Source organism: Poecilia formosa, unplaced genomic scaffold (genome assembly GCF_000485575.1).
Source record: "Poecilia formosa unplaced genomic scaffold, Poecilia_formosa-5.1.2 Scaffold414, whole genome shotgun sequence".
Taxonomy (NCBI): Eukaryota; Metazoa; Chordata; class Actinopteri; order Cyprinodontiformes; family Poeciliidae; genus Poecilia; species Poecilia formosa.
The window spans coordinates 422257-439661 of NW_006800353.1; the positions used below are offsets into that span (position 1 = coordinate 422257).

General features: G+C 39.3%; 1 protein-coding gene across 1 annotated transcript; it reads left to right on the forward strand.

Annotated features, from left to right (window-relative positions):
* Positions 1-3812: 3812 nt before the first annotated feature.
* Positions 3813-17405, forward strand: ark2ca (arkadia (RNF111) C-terminal like ring finger ubiquitin ligase 2Ca). The gene is made up of 8 exons (XM_007576718.2): positions 3813-4027; positions 12250-12553; positions 12631-12756; positions 12935-13061; positions 13498-13602; positions 13752-13847; positions 13948-14051; positions 15267-17405. Exons 1-8 carry the CDS (start codon positions 3967-3969, stop codon positions 15382-15384), a joined length of 1041 nt encoding a protein of 346 aa, XP_007576780.1. The 5' UTR covers positions 3813-3966; the 3' UTR covers positions 15385-17405.

Below are 17405 nucleotides of genomic sequence, written 5' to 3' on the forward strand. Positions count from 1 at the left end.
CTGCCTTATTTACCTTCCTTGTGGCTCGTATTTAGTCAGGGTTCTGAATTTGGGGTGGAACCCTCCATACATAGTTAGTAGTTTCTGAGTGTCTTAACATCCGTGGTATTTATCTCCTCCTTTGGCCAGCTAATTATTCTTGCAGGGTATTCTTGCTTGGACCTCCGTCCGTGGAGCGCCGGCTCCTTCGTCCAAAGAGGCGCAGGCGATTCTTCTTTGTGGCTGTGTCCTTGGCGCGCCACCTGTAGCTCTGTATGTTTTTATTCTTGCTGCCGCCATTCGGATCACAGCCACCGGAGGGCATCTGCCTGCGCCTGCTTACCAGCAAGTTTCTGGAGGTCCATATGGCGTCTTTGTTGGTGGCAAGGGTGAGCCACATCTCCGCAAAGTCTTTTCTTTGCAAACTTTCTTCCTTTCTGATAACATTTTAAAACTTAGAAATCTGACTTCCCTGGGCCCCGTCAGAGAACTTGGGAACAGGAAACTTAACAAGGCAATTAATATCAGATCTGAACCTGTCCGAACAATGTCAGATGATACATAGGGTATTCAGAAAGGAACATTTTAAGGCTGCTTTTAAAGCGGGTGTTTCTGCTTTTTAACATAATTCCTTTAACTCAAAAGAGTTGCAGCCAATTCTTATAAGTTTAAAATAAATAGTGTTATTTTTCCTCATTTCTACCTTTGCAATGATTCTGCTTTACATCTCTTTCTGTAAATATCTCTGTCTTTGTTCTGCAGCCTATACTCATTATCACAAAACGAACAAAAAAAAAAGAACAGTTAGTTATAACTACAAAATTTCAGGAGAAATTTAAACGGGGCCTGCCAAAGTGTGCCCGTCGGTTGGAACCCAGCGTTCTGATACTAAAAATTAGCCTCAATGCTAAAGTAAGCTACAATGTAGTCAATAGCATGTGGAGAGTTACAAGCATGTTGAGTAAAATGGATTTAGTATGTTAAAATTAGTGTACTTGTTTAAATTAGCCAAAATGGTAATGTTAGCCTAAATGCAGCCAATAGCATGTGGGCTGTAACTAGCATGTTGTCATACATTGACTTCCTCCATTCAGTGTGCTAAACATGGTTAATAAATAAACAAAATAGCTAAAAAGCTTATTTTAGGAAAAAGGCTACTGTTAATGTGGGCAGTAGTTAAATTAGCAATGTTTGTGATAATGTTTGTGCACTGCTTTCTGATTTTTACTTTTGCAAAAGTAAAAATAGTTTTCTTCTTGGCACTTGGTTACCAGAAAAAGAGATCATCTCTTAGCAACAGATTAACAACAAATATTATTATTGTTCAAAAAACATAAGATTTCTTCTGCTGTTTTGAAATACTACTTATCACGACTTAACAAGAATTGTCCAGTTGGTGAATTTTGCAGAAAAGTAAATTTTTTTGTCATTAGTGGTAAATATATTATAAAACACATTCAACACAAAAGTAAAAATCTCGAATTAGACTTCGTGGCAGTTCGTTACCAGAGAAAACACCAAATTAATAATAAGTAATATTGCTTATAAAACATAAGCTCTTTCAAAAATACTGCTTATCTGCTTAAGACACAAGAAATTATAGTTGGTAAATTTTGCAAAAATGAAAATCAGATGTTTACTTTGTGGCACTTGGTTACCAGTAAACACACTTATCTCTTAGCAACAGATTAGCAACCAAAATTCTTATTGTTCAAAAAATATAATATTTCTAATGCTCTTTTGAAATACCACTTATTTTATACTTGTTAAGAATTGTGTAGTTGGTGAATTTTGCAGAAAAGTTAATTCTTGTTGTAATTAGTGGTAAATATATTATAAAACACACATTCAACACAAAAGTAAAAATCTTGATTTATACTTCGTGACAGTTCGTTACCAGAAATAAAACCTGCTTATCTCTTAAAACCAAATGAATAACAAGTTATATAGTTTATGAAACATAAGCCCTTTCGAAATAATGCTTACCTGATTAGATACAAGAAATTTACCGTTGGTACATTTTGCAAAAATAAAACTCTGAAGTTTACTTTGTGGCACTTGGTTACCAGTAAACACACTCATCTCTTAGCAACTGATTAGCAACAAAAATTCTTAGTCAAAAAACATAAGATTTCTTCTGCTCTTTTGAAATACCACTTATTTCACACTAACAAGAATTGTTCAGTTGGTGAATTTTGCAGAAAAGTTAATTTTTTTGTCATTAGTGGTAAATATATTAAAAACATTCAACACAAAAGTAAAAATCTCGATTTATACTTTGTGGCAGTTCGTTACCAGAAAAAAACCCGCTTATCTCTTAACACCAAATTAATAACAAGTTATATAGTTTATAAAACATAAGCTCTTTCGAAATAATGCTTACCTGATTAGATACAAGAAATTTACCGTTGGCAAATTTTGCAAAAGTAAAAATTAGATGTTCACTTTGTGGCACTTGGTTACCAGTAAACACACTCATTTCTTAGCAACAGATTAGCAACAAAAATTGTTATTGTTCAAAAACATAAAATTTGTTCTGCTCTTTTGAAATACTACTTATCTTACACTATTTAACAAGAATTGTGCAGCTGGTGAATTTTGCATCTGATTTATACTTCGTGACAGTTCGTTACCAGTAGAAAACGCTAATCTCTTAACACCAAATTAATTATTCTGGGGTTTTTTTAGGTGTAGATTAATAGGTGCCTTACATGCATTGCATAGAAGCATTGAAAAACAGTGTAAACATTGGTGTTTATGCTATGACAAAGATGGACTTTGTTTATTACAGGTTACTTCTGAAAGTGCTTGATTTCACTCGATTTTATTTTGGGGTATCTGAGTAATAAATACTGTACTCAAAAGCACCCCAGTTTTTTCAATTAAAAAATAAATAAGTAAAATGATAAGATTATTTTGATTCCCTAATAAAATATCAGGCTGCAGTGATTTGATCTACCAATTAAACTATAATAGTAACCAACAGGTGAAACATGACAAACTATGGCTCAGTTCAAAGGGTGTAAATAACAGTATTTTGTTGACTACTCCATTGCAGTGATGGAGAAAGACTTTATAACTGCTGATTACATCAATAGGCAGGACAAATTCAGGGTATTAGGGATAATCCCTACTCAGTTACACTTGGTGGATAACTGAACACTGCTCCCTGACATAGTGGATCAACTTAAGAGAAGCAGTTTCCTGGATTTGGACAAGGTTGCTTTTCTGTTCTCTGCTGCTTTTTCCTCTTTAGAGAGGCCAGCGACATACCTTGTGGGTATTTACATAACTATTTATTTGAGATTCGATTAGATTCAGAAGACTGCTCATAACATCTAATAGCAGGTAAAAAAAAAATAATGAACTCAATCAAGAGGTGCAGTTTTTAATCATGACTTCACATTAACAGACAAATATCAGATTTTAGCATATTGCCAATTTACAATGCAGATATCATCTATGTTTTTGTGTCTCAGTTAAATATTTATTTAAAACACACATACACATTTTATTTTTCATTTCTCAAAGGAAAAATGGAGATCCAAAGCAACTTACCTTTTAATTAAAAGATTGTTACCCCGTAAATCTAATAAGGCATTTTGCTAACACTGGAAAAAACTACTGATAATACATGGTCAGTTATTTTTTTTTAATTGTTATAGAGACATTTTGGCAGGCTCTTTTTTCATAGTATTGTTTTAATCTAGTTTTTTGACGAGTATTGATCTATGAGAGACATAATCCCTATTGAATGGTCCTGTCATGGTGGGGCGGGCTGTCCAAACTCAGACGTCCCCGCCCAGACTCTAATCCCATTGGTGCATCGGGATGCCACAGCCGTCGGGGAGGCGGTGATTGGTCGGGCTGCGCTTACAGCTGAGCCTGTCCGTTTCACTGTGCTGGAGGACGGAGGGGGGCTAAAGGGGATCATTTCCATGGACCATCTGTCTCGCTGGCTGCCCTCACAACAAAGAAGGACCCAGGATGGTGTTAGTCCATGTTGGATATCTGGTTCTCCCCGTCTTCGGCTCAGTTAGAAATAGAGGTATGACTGTATTTACGTTGTTGCCGTTTTATTTTTATTTTTTTCTCTTATCCTAACCCCCCCCGCCGCTACATTTTCTCGGCGTTTCCTTCCCGTTAGTATCGATAAAAATGATGTAAACAGAGCTGACACCTGCTAGCTGAAAATAAGAAGCGATGGAGAGACAAACATTAGCCGTCCTGCTAGCTGCAGCGCCGCTTCAAATAAAACCCGGCAGGAAACGCTTTAACGCTCCTAGAGCCGAATGAAGGCAGCTGAAAGCGAAAAGAATCGGAGAGGTGTTGTTTTATGGTGGCCCGTAGGCCTGCAAATCGCAGCTGTCAGATTTCCAGGCTCGCTTTTGTTTTATCCTCGGTGCTGTCTTCTTTATCTGCGTGATTTAGTCTCTGTCGCATTTGGAGCCGCTTCGCTTAAGCAAGTGTAGTTCAACACGATTCAGGCCAACCCAAGTGTTTCTATATAAAACTAACAAATAATCAGTGAGACAGGGAGTCTATTTGCTCCTTTGTGTTGATGACGTGCGTTCATTTTTTCTGAGCTTGTTTTAATATCGCTTTTAAATTTAATTACAGCCTCCCTGACATAAATATCTATGGAGTATTTAAGGGTACTAGGATTGTTTTTTTCTTCTTCTTTAAATCCTTGATATTTCGACGAATGAAGCATAAAATGAAGAAACAAACAAATGTTAAAATCGGACTGAAATGTCCCTCAAGAAAGGGGGTGGGGGGAATCACTGGTTCAATTAAATAAATAAAAAAAAAACTAGAAATATATCTCTAGAAAGTCTTGAGTTCTCTATAAATGAGCAGAAATAGTCCTAAAAAATTGCGTTGATTTGGCCAAAGGGGAGAAAATGGTGTACATTAAAAATTTTTGCTTTTAAAATGTCTAGAATCGTAAATTTAAAACCTGAAATTCTTATTAAATGTGTTGAACTGGCTTTAAAACAACTTAAATCTTCTTTTCAAATGTGTTTATTTGGCCATAAGTATTGGGGGGGGGGAAACACTTTTTTTTCTTTTTCTTTTACATTTTATGGCCAAATCAATACATACTACACACATAGATTATCAATGTCAAAACTACTCTTGGTGGGAAAAAAGGAAAAGCTTGTGCCTCTTGAATTTGTAGAATTGGTCTTCAAAAAAAAAGTAGCTGCAATTTGAACATCTTAATTTGGCCATTCTAAACAGAGATATGCCTCTTAAGTGCAGCAGGCTATCTGTGTTGATTATGTAATAATAATAATAACAGTAGTAGCAGTATTAGTTATTTTGATTGTTAAAACTACATGCAGTAGCACCAATGATTTCATTGTGCTTTTATTTGTGTTCTTTTTTCCTGTTCCATAGTATCGAGGCTGGCTCTACATTCCGCATTTCTCAGACCTTTGTCCCCCTCCATTGTGTAGCTAACGATCATCTGCTGCTGTCTGCCGTAGCCTCTGCCTGTTCTCTGCATCTAGCTGTATTGTGAACCCCCTTCTTCCTCATTTCCTCTTTCCATCCGAAGAAGACATTGGCATTAAAACAGACAAACAAACCGAGCTCCCACTCATACCGTATCCTTCTGTGTAACAGACTAAAGAATAACACTCTTTATTTTTCTGTAGGATAAAAAAAAACCAGTTTGTCTTGATTTAAACTGTCATGTTGCTCTTTAGTGGATAACCCATTGTAGAGTTTACTGCAGGCTGCCATTGTGATTCTCCCATTCAGTGTGGATAGACTACATTCTGCTGTAAATTTCTGTAAAGTGGATACATTTTGATCCTCCCGGATTCGATTACAGCCAGGCTTGATCGAACTGTCTTGATTACCGTCTCCATTCTGTATTTGCCAAAAGGTGCATTGTACCAGCTGTTGTTGTAGTCAAACCAAGCAGCTGCTTTTATGCTGCTATGTGTAATCCAAATTATCGATTGGACATCGTCCTACGACGCCGACGTCACGAATTAACTGAGGCTATATTACCCCTCCCAACCCCCCCCCGATGGTCCACTGCACCTGTTTTAAAACCGCTGTCCAAACAGCTGGCCATAACCCCGTCCATGTGTCCAAGCCTGTGTTCCCGCTAGCCGAATTGATTTCACAGTAAATTGGCGAGATGCGGCTCTAACTCATTGTGCCATTTTTGAAAATAACCCACTATCATGCACAGCCTGCCCTCCTCCTCGCCCCCCTCTTCCTCCTTTTCAAATCCTCCAGCGCCTCCAGAATGCTATCCATTTTACAGGGATGTGTATATCCTGCACTGCTGTAGAACTCCTTTTAGAACCAAAATGTCTTTAATTTCTTTTTTTTATTATTCTTTGGTTGTGGTTTTCTACCTTTTGGTTTTTTGTTTTTTTTTTGTATTAGAACCTAATGCATGTTCATTTTATACTTTTGTTTTTTTTTTCCACATTGAACAGCAGATTCTAATGTAATCTTTGTGTAGAGATGTCCCTGCTGTACTGAAATGTGCTGTAAGCATACACATCTACTCATTGGATGCTGCTTCTCTTCTGTTAACCCTACAGAGAGCATGGTCAGGCCTCGTCTTTGGTCTTATTTGCATGGTACTACAATAGCTTTGTAGGTTTATATAATATTATTATTACTATTATCACACAGTGCCACTCATACTAATATTTTCCAATAAAGACTGTAGTTCTCTTCTTAACCTTCAGTGTGCTTTTTGCTGATTTCCATGTGTTCCCTCCTTCCTCCCTCGCCCACTGTGCTGTCACTGAGACGGTCCTCCTCACTCTATGTATGTGCTCTCATTCCTCAGCCGTCTTTGACAGAGTCTCCTCAAAGTTGCTGACTTGGCTCATTTTTGGAGCCATGGCAACCTTTTTACCCATTTAACAAAAAAACAAAAAAAAATAGACTGATATTTCCTTTTCTCTTACGTCATCAACTTAAATCATTTCACTATAAAACAAAGCACTTCCTCCTTTGCATCAAGTCATTGGTGTTTATTGGTGTTGAATTATAATAGGAATCTCTGTCAATTGAAAAATACCACATACATCACCCTCCACAGTCATAGGTTTAAGAAATGCTCTTTCTCGTGTTAAAGTTGGTTTTACGTCAAACCCTAAGTGCCAGTTGCCAAAACTAAAAATAAATTCAGACTGCACTAACCAGAGCACTCAATACCAGTTAAAGTTTTGTTGGTGTTTAGAACATCTTTCACGTTTGTGATCTTTTATGATTGTGATGGTAGGACATTCACAGAAAAGACATGCCTTCCAAAAGTCTGGTTGGCATTTACACAGCGTCCATTAGTGACCCCAACTCTTTGCTGTAGTATTTTTTTTTCTCACTGTCCTTGCAGTACATGGTGCCAAAATAAACTTTATTTTCCATCCTTGATTATATTTTTTTCAGTTGGCTTATGCTTTTTATTTATTGCTCTCAGTGTAAACTGAGAGCAATAAAGCTGAGCAGTAAAACTGAGAGCGAGTAGCTGTTTTCTTGTTGAAATTTCCCGATTTATGAAGGTTAAAACATGTCCTACTTTAGTAGCATTTTCATTTTGAAAAGCAGCTAACGTAGATTATCTCTGCCACATCATATCCATGCTCCAAGGAATCAGGAAGTGATTAAACAAAAATAAATTTAAAAAAAAATCTGTCAGTAAATGCATTTGATACTACGGACCATCAACAGTTGAGGTGCCTTCAGATTTGTTATTGTTGTTTTTTTTCCTCGATCAAAAAACATACATTCAATGTTGATATTTTTATTTTTAGTTCGGGTTTAGCTTACAAATTTATTTTAGCCCTTACCACGAGGGGGCCAATAACTGCCAGGTGCTGTACCTGTTCCATTCATTTACTTTTAAACTAGTTGGGTGTTTGCAGATACATTAATGTATTTCCCTGATTGCACAAATAAGTTGTTAAAAATGTAACATGAAGTAAAAAAAGAAAGTCTCTAGCAAATTCATTATACTGTACCAAATATATCAAATGTTTTATTTTTATATATATATATACACACACACTCTGGTCATGGCAACATGTAAAATTCAATATCTAAAACAACATACATTTTTTAAACCAACTGGTTATCTTGTATTTAAAACCTCTTCCTTTAAACCTTCAAAAATCCGTGCTCTTTGTGTAATTCTACACAATGTGTGGTAAAAGGAATAAAGACAAAAGACCCAGTTTGGGTTTATTGCTGCACCGTATGTCTTAATTCTGAAGTCAAATGATCCGATTTTTATGAACTGAGGTGCTTTTCTTTCAAACTGAGCTCATCTGAGGTAATGGGAAGGAAATGGTCTACAACGATGCTTCGATACGGGGATTCGGCCATTATTTGCGAAAGTAAAAGAAGCAGTCAGACAAGTCAGCTTAATCACATCATCCTACTTTAGTTTTGTCTGCATTATGTGAATAATGCAGGTAATGGTAGAATAAAATAGAAACTTGAATCAAACATTTAACAGTTCACTTACAGTTTTATGAAGGTGATGTCAAAGTCACACCCTTTGAACTCTTTCACATTTTGTCACGTTCCAACCACAAGCCTCCTATTTTAATAGGAAATTATGTGATAAACCAGATCATCTGAACAGAAATGGTAAAGTCCTACAGATTCCTGATAGATGTGTTGGACCATTCCAGCACATCTATTTGATCTAAAGCACTTCATAGTGGTTTGGCTGTATGTGAAGTTTTTTTTGTTTCCAGGATTGCCCTGTATTTAGCTCCATCCATCTTTTTTCCATCAGCTCTCAACTTCCTTGTCCTTGCAGAAGAAAAGCATCCCAAACCATGATGTCACCACCACATTTTACCAAGCCAAAGTTGTTATGGCTGATGTGCAGGTTTGGTTTCACCTAACAAGACTAGCTTGTTGACTTGTTGGTCTACTACATAAAATCCTAATTAAAACGCATCAAATTTCATGGTTGAAATCTGACAAAATGTGCAAAGGTTCAATAAGCATTAATATTTTTGCATGACACCTACATGCACAGATGTAAATGTCCTTAAAAGAAACCAATCTTTCTCATCCAACCGTCTTTGAAAGTTAGCAGAACAGATCTTGTCACATTTATAAATAAACTCTAAAATCACGAAGCAGCGAGATGCTGCTTGTCGTTTTGGAAGATAAATAAGTGAAGCACGCAGTGTGTGTACCAGCAATTTAGGAAAGCAAAACCCATGAAGTTGAAATTAGACCAGTTGATAAGGCTTTGTGAAATATCAAGTAACCTTTCATTTGAACCATGGAAGTATTTCATCACACTGTCGTCACGGTCTGGCTGTGATTTTTCATCTCAAAAAGTATTTCCTCTTAAATGCACATTCTATCAAACATTAAGATACTTTAAATATCCTGCTATAAATGTAAGGAGCGCTAGAAGTTGGGGCTAATTGCTGTTTGAGTTTTACCACTCCTACTCGTTCAGGGAGTCGGATATTATTCATGCGCAGAGACAGGAGTGCCTCAGCGAGATGCAGCCTTGCAAGCTCGGCACATTTCTTCCCAAACTCCAGCGACAAAGAGTTTTAAATAACTCAACAGCTGTAATGCATGATGCTCCTCTGCAGTGGCCGTGCTCCAACCGTGAAACTATCCCGTGTCCTTATTTAACAAGCAGTGCAGCTGCACGACGACGCAGCTGATGATTGAGTTCATCAGGTGAGCTGGTTTTTGTTTTATTGTGTGACATGATGATGAGTGGAAGAAACACAGGAGACGATTCTGTCGGGATCTGGTGAGCTGCAAGCGATGGAAGCTGGAGGAGATGAGGCAGGTTTCATGTTAGCCTGCTGCAGTCTCAAGTGGGCGGGGCTTATCGGCTGTCACTCACGCAGGGAAAACCGTGCTGCAGCCAGATTGTGGGGGAGGGGCCGCCGGTGCTCAGGTTTTGGGATTACGAGCTGAGTTTCTTAGGCTTACTGGGTTTCTGGGTGGATGGTTTGCTCTCTGCCAAAAAGAAAAAAAAAGGGATTTTATGTCTGAAAGTCAGACATTTCACATCAGAGCAGTTTGTCCTTGCAGCTCTGCATTACGTCAGCTTCAAATATCAGCAAGTCAGGGTGTGAAAATCTGATGTTTATAATAGGTTTCAGACAGTGGGTCCACTTTTACAAGGTCAGAGGCCCCCTGCACACCACAACTTATGTACAGCAACCAGAAACAAATGTGAAATATCAGTGTGCCATTTCTGCTCTACTTCCTCAGCCAAATGTTTAGCCGTGCCTTTCTGGGTTCACTGGCTTCTCCTGTCCTGGGGCTAAATTCAGCTAAGTGAAAACGTGTAAAATAAATAAATAAAAAAAGACAGCAATGCTATATATGGTTTATGTTAATTAACAGCAGCTAATTAGCGTAGCTTTGTCAAAATGCCGTGGGTAAAGTATGTTAAATATAACTTAAGAGCATGTTAGCTAAAAGGTTTGGCACTTTGCAAAAAGCATTCATTGAATAATAATTTCTCCTGCGATTCTCGTGGTTTTATAATCTATAGATTAAAGTAACGTCATGTTTTCTAGGCTTTTATTTTTTTTTTCCCAAAGACAAATCCTGAAAAGTGCCACACTAATTATTAAAACTAGAGTGTTAGCCTAAAATGGTCAAAATGACAGAATTTACTAAAAGTGATTAAATGTAACAAGAAAACCATAAAGAGCAGCAACCAAACTGGAAAGTCCTCACATTAAGACGTTTCATACCTTATTTGACATCCAAATGGTTATGCTTCCAAATATTAAATTAACATTAACAGCCTCCTCATTTGGCTCGTCAGCTCTCTCTTTGCAGTGGAGGATGGTTGGTTACAGCGCAGGCAAGTTCTGGTAAGCTTCATAGCGTTGAACTGGTGCATTATATTCGTCACGGGCAAACGTTTGCTGTTGGGTAACATTTAAAATTTTAATATAGTCTACTCATCCAGCAATTAATCGTTTCTCAGTAGCTGAGGTTTCAGACCTGCTGTATGGTCTGTGGCTACAAAAATATATGATCGAGTTAAATTTCTGGAAAAAGCTTCTAGTCACTTGTTCTAGTTCTCTAAAAATAATTGTACTGCAAAGGAAATGTCGCACATTGTGTGCAATATGAATTTGGCCAAAAGAAGGTGCCAAGTTTCACTCCTTGTGAAAATGTATGAGTTATGAAATCAAATGTGATAATTTGATTTCAATAATAGTATCAGCCAACAGGAGGTTGCTGGTTATTTGTATCTAATCAGTGATCATAATCTTCTGCAATTCAGAAGAGCAAACTGGTCCACGCGGTGGTCAGAACCACCATGAATGAAAACAGTTTCTAAAATTAAAAAAATCCATAAATAACTTAGAAATTAAAGTGAGATATATGTATTCTTGTGTTAGGTCATGGACATAAAACCAATAACACGTGAAAAAATGCCTAACAAGTGAGAAAAAACATGGTATTTAATGGTCTAGGTGGAAAGAAGAGTACACATTTTTTATTGCCAACCTTACTTCTGTATTGGCTATTAGCTTGTCCTAAACAATGTCTAACTTTTGCTATAAACATTGAACAACCTTCTAGTGTCAAATTAGTTTGAAAACACTCATAAGCCGATCCTCCATCTTAGACACAGAGTGTCACTCTATATTACTGTTCAGCAGATTATAATTGGCTAATTGAGCATGAAGCAGTGAAAATCCAGTTGGTGTTGAAGTACGACATCATGACCAGTCCACCCTCCAAATCCTGCTGGTCCAGAAAGCCTCAGAGCTGTAACAGGAAGTTGAAATAGCGTTTTCTTTTTGTTCCCACTCTAAGCTCTCTCCATCCCCAATTTGTCTGAGTAGAGAGTGATTTGTATTGATTGTCTTTGATGCCATCTAATGGCTTTTCTGTCTCTCATATTAAGTGGAAATGGAGGCACGTCATTTTATTTTATTTTTTTTCCAGCGTGCTTAGCTGTATCTTCTGCGGTGCCTTTTTGTTATAAGGTTCATTACAAGAAGTAAGGAGTTTCATGTTCCTTCAAACAGCTAGCACAATATAGAGCTCAGATTCTTTGGGTTAAGAAGCCCCGGACTGCAGATGAGTGCCATCTTAAAATTATTCTTTGAATAAACGGTATGCAGGCCCTGAGGAGTGTGGAAGTGAGTCTTCTGAGGCCTGACGTTTCAGATTCGTTTTTGCCTAGATGTCCATTATGAGGTTTCTCTCTCTGTTTAAAGGATCACAGGCCGATACGCTCTCATCGCTTGCCTTTATGTCACATAGGCGCGCACTTCAGCAGGCATCAGCACAGCCATGCTACCTCCTGCCGACATTTTCACCTGGGCGCTCCCCAGGCTCCCATCTCAGCAGAATTCCCTCTCGGACATGCCGGCCAGCTCCCGCAGGCGGGCCTGGCCGCCCACCTGCCCCCTACGCACCACCCGACTCTCACTGCCCTGCCCGCACCCCCTCAGTTTCAGGACGTGCCGGGGCCTTCATTCCTACCTCAGGCCTTACACCAGCAATACCTCATCCAGCAGCAGCTCATCGAAGCGCAGCACCGCAGGATCCTTCCCCACTCCTCCAGGTAGTGAAGACGCCGCATGCAAGCGCACATGCGTACGCTCAGAGATTTGAATCCAAACCCTCTGAATTGCATTGCAGAAGAACCCAGGAGCGCATTCCTCTGAATCCTCACCGGTTGCGTTCGGGTTATGAGTACTCGCCTCCCATCCACGTCCCTCAGCCAATAACGCAGCAGCCACGGTACCTGGCTGAAGGCACCGACTGGTGAGTCCCCATCTGACATTAACAGGAATCCTGTAGAGTTGAGAAATTGTCCCAGCTATTCCTCCCTGTACTCATCTGTCTGTCTGTCTCTCTGTCTGTCTGTCTGTCTGTCTGTCTGTCACATTGGCTGGCAAGAGTAATAATGCTGATTTAGCCCCATGCCTGTCTGTCTCTGCAGGGATCTCAGTGTTGATGCTGGCCTCCCTCATCAGTACCAACTCCAGCAGCTTCCGCAGCACTATCAGCATTACCTGGCCTCCCCTCGAATGCACCACTTCCCCAGGAACACGTCGTCTGCCCAAGTGGTATGCTGTGTTGTTCTCTGTTGATCACTTTTTTGATGTTCTAGGTTCTGGATGCATGTAAAGAATGAGCAGTAGCCCCACAATCCAAGACACAACAGCAAAAGACCAAGAATAATGATCGATATAAAACAGTTTGAACAATTGGGGATACAGAAACAAATCACGCAATGAAAGCGAAAGATAAGAAGCTGCAAAAGCTAATACTGTTTTGTTTTTTTTCACCCTATCATAAATAGTGAAAACCAGGGTGAATATGGTTTGATAACCATTCACGATAAAGATTTTTTTAATGATTATTTGGAGATATATATATTTTTTTTGCCATGGCATGTCATGTCTGCCAGGGGTATCCATGACTTTCGAAATTTCATGTCTCGTTATTAGGAAACCGCAAATTCTAGCTTTTCTAACTCTGTAAACATTGTTCTTCGACCAGGTTGTTCATGAAATCAGAAATTATCCATATCCCCAGCTGCATCTGTTAGCGCTGCAAAGTCTGAATCCCTCGAGGCACGCCACCGCTGTGCGAGAAAGTTACGAGGTAAATCCTCTTAAGCGCGTAGATATGTCAGTCAACAAATCATTAACTGCTGTCTTCACTTCAACGACAAAACAATTCTCACCTCAGTGTCCTTTAAGTGTTTTCTCCGAGCGTGCCGTCATTCTCGTGAACGTCTGCCGTTTGAACAGGAGCTGCTGCAGCTCGAGGATCGACTGGGAAGTGTCAGCAGAGGAGCTGTCCAAACAACCATAGAGAGATTCACCTTTCCACATAAATACAAGAAGGTACCGCAGATGACGAGAGTTACACACACGTACTTTAAGCATTTAATATTTTTATTGTTTTCAGATAGGTTTTACTTTTTGCCGTCTGATATGCTAACAGAGGAAGCCTCTGCAGCTAAAGATTGGGGAGGAGGAGGAGGAAACAGATGTGGATGAGAAGTGCACCATCTGTTTGTCCATGCTGGAGGATGGAGAGGATGTCAGGTGGGTGATGCTCCATAGCTGCAAAATCGATGCAATATTTTTATTTATTTATTTATTTATTTATTTATTTATTTATTTATTTATTTGGTTTGGTTTGTCCCTCTTAAATTAAACAAAGAGATCAGTGGGATTGTAGTCCCTTTAGCAACTGGTTCATTAATCTTAGAATCTGGGCTGGATGATGCATGCAGTGGGTACAAGTGTAAAAATGTCAGTTTGCTCAGTTTTCACGGGATGATGCTTTGCTCTGAGCAGTTGCTAGGCAACTACAGTAGTAGATATTGATGTTGCTGATGATGGCCAAGAAGTGATCCACCTCCTAACCCTCAATTTACACTCACAGCAAAAATCAATTACACTTTATTTCATATCAGGCTGGATATATCAGGAATAATATTAGCTTTTTCTGACTGCACCTTAAATTGAGGTAAATACAGCCACAGATGACCAACTGCTGATGAAATTAGGGGCTCGCTGCTATGAAATCAACTTTCCGATGTCTGTTTTGGCGGTTTGCTGCTCTGAAACATCCAGGATAAGCATAAGTATTTATTTCTTAGAAAGTATGTTGTAGCTTCTCTTCATCGTAAAAAGGACAATTTAAATCAGGTTGATTTTCGGTATGGCAGGCAAAAGATTAATCACAAGTAGATTCGTTCAATTTCATTTTCAACAGATTTTTTGGCTATTCAAAATTTTAAAAAGAAGCAAAAGTGTGTTATCAAGCACTTGTGCTTATTTGCCGTCGTCATGCACGGTGGTGGAAGACTCATGACTTGGGCTTGTTTTGTAACCAGAGGAACTGTTCCCCTTGCAGTCATTGAGCCCACCAGGAGCTCTTTTGTGTTTAAGTGGAAGTGAAATTACTTTTTGTAATTTAAAGGACACACGCAATGAAAATTGTAAACTTTACAGTCCTACAAGCAACATTTAAGTAGCGTGTGTATCTACTCCTTAAAGAACCAGTTGAGGAACAGAGTCTTATGGGGGAATGAAAGCAGAACCCCATAGGGGGGATGGAAGAGTGTTGGTTTACAGCATGTGGAGTCTCAGCTGTCTGATAAGTGAGTGGGGAAAGATGACTCAACATAAGCTGCATATGTGCCTGGATAAACAAATGCTTCTCCGTTGGTTTTAAATATTTCTAACATCCACATAAAGGTGTTTTTTAGGAGGGTCTGTGTGACTCCATAATGTTGTCTCTTTGTCTTCCAGGCGATTGCCATGCATGCACCTCTTCCACCAGGGTTGCGTGGACCAGTGGTTGGCTACCAGCAGGAAGTGTCCAATATGCCGGGTTGACATCGAAACACAGCTGAACCCCGACAGCTGATGAGATTTGACTCCTTGTGATTCACTCAGTCTTGTGAGATTCCTCTCTCTCTTCCATCTCGGCTCAGCGGCCTTCCCCCACATGCCACAGTCCGTGCGCCCCGACCCTGAAGCCTCCTTCTCCGCTTGGTGGGTGCTTTGCCAAATGTCTCCAGACTTCACGCGACACGAACCCCCCCCCCTCTAATTAATGCTTTATTGAGCCAAGCCAGGACTGCACGAGAGGCCACGAAAGACTCTCTTTATATAGAAGCACATCCTCTTGGGACGCAAACGACACTGGAACACAAAACCACACACTTTCTCATGTACACAGGGTTTACTTGTAGCTTGCTGGTTGTGAGTGGGGTGTTGTTGCAGTTGTGGTGTTGTACTGTAGGTAGCCACGGGCTGTGTAGCATGTCCTCAAAGCCATGACTTTATGTCTGCAGAGCGGTAAACACGTAACCCACCGAACTCTCTACCTTCTCTAGTTTCTCTGTCTTTTTCTTACTCTGACATGAACATAAGCTTAACAGCTACTAACCGCTCTGATGCCATGTTTACCTAAAGATCTCTGTGGTCGTAGTAGAGTAGCAGTAACCAATAAGTGATACTTGGTGGACTCTCGCCTTCTTGGGTCGAAGCACTAGCTAGCTGAGTGTTTTGATTCCATCATACAGCTTTGACTTTTTGCAATACAGTCGTACTTTTTACTCTGGGCGGTGTCATCTGGTTGCCCACTTGTGCAACCAGAACCCTGGTGACTGAGTGGTATTGTGTCTAAATTGTTAAAAAATAGGCAGAAAGTGTTTTTTGTTTTTTTTTTTGTTTGTTTTTTTTACCAAAATGCATTTTATTGAGTTAGCTTGAGTTTGCACACAAGTTTTTTGTGTGTGTGCGTGTGTGTGTGTAACTAAACGAATATGTGTCAGTGGTATGTTGAGTTTGCTTTAAGAGTTAAGAGGTTAAATACTGCTGCCGCCAGAACCTCTACAAGAAACAAAGCCAAAAAAAAAAAAAAAAAAAAAAGGGATGAAATTAAAAGTTCTTATGCACTAGGCATGGGCTGGTACGAGATTCTTAAGTTACGATAACTTTGAGTAAATACACCAGAGGGTCATGGTACCATTGTATTTACACAGAAAATTATAATAAGAATGTAAAGAATTAACTGTTTTAAGACAGAAAATAAACAGTTATTCCAAATGCTGCTAAAACGTTACATTGAAAATCAGGCATAATTTTATGTATGACAATTATTTTAGTTATTTCACCTTTTGAAGCACTGGGCTTCCTTTTGCTCAATTGTACACACTTTTGGGCATCTCAATGAAAGGATTTAATGTTCAGCAGTTTTAAAACTGAAAATAAAATAATAAAAAAAACCTTGATACCAGAGACTGGCCCATGCCTCTCATGCACTGCAGAGGTAGGTGGGAGGATGTAGTTTTCCTTCTGCCTGCATTGTTTTTCACCTGGTATTGACCCAAACAGCAAAACAAAGTGTACTACTGACATGCATGTTTCATTGAGGATTTTAACTGTCAGCTTGGGCAGCATCACCTTAACTGGAAGGGGTGAAAAGATTCCTGCGCATGACTTAGTTAATCTGAGCTCTGACTATCTTCTCAACACTAACAAAAATAAAAAAATTTAAAAAAAAATTTAAAAAAAGTCAGTCAGCGGCTGCCCCCCTGACTCGTAGCTCGTGTTCGTCCTGTCCCCCTTCGATGATGACGGGACCCTCTTGATGTTTACCTTATTGCCTAAGAAGAGCAAGCACATATGACAATAGTTATAGCAACAAGCTGTTTTCCTTGAACTTGCATTAGATGTAGATCCATGCAGTGTTTTAGATGGGAGAGGAGCATTTGTTTGTTTTTCTACATGCTGATCCCATGTGTTTGTGTGACAGGCCTCCCTTCATGGTTGCTTTGCTGGTTGCTACGCTGTACTCCTAGAACACATAGGGCGTGAGGCGACGAAGGCAGCCTCACTCTTGCAGTGCACACAGACACAAGACGACGCCACAGCAGGAAA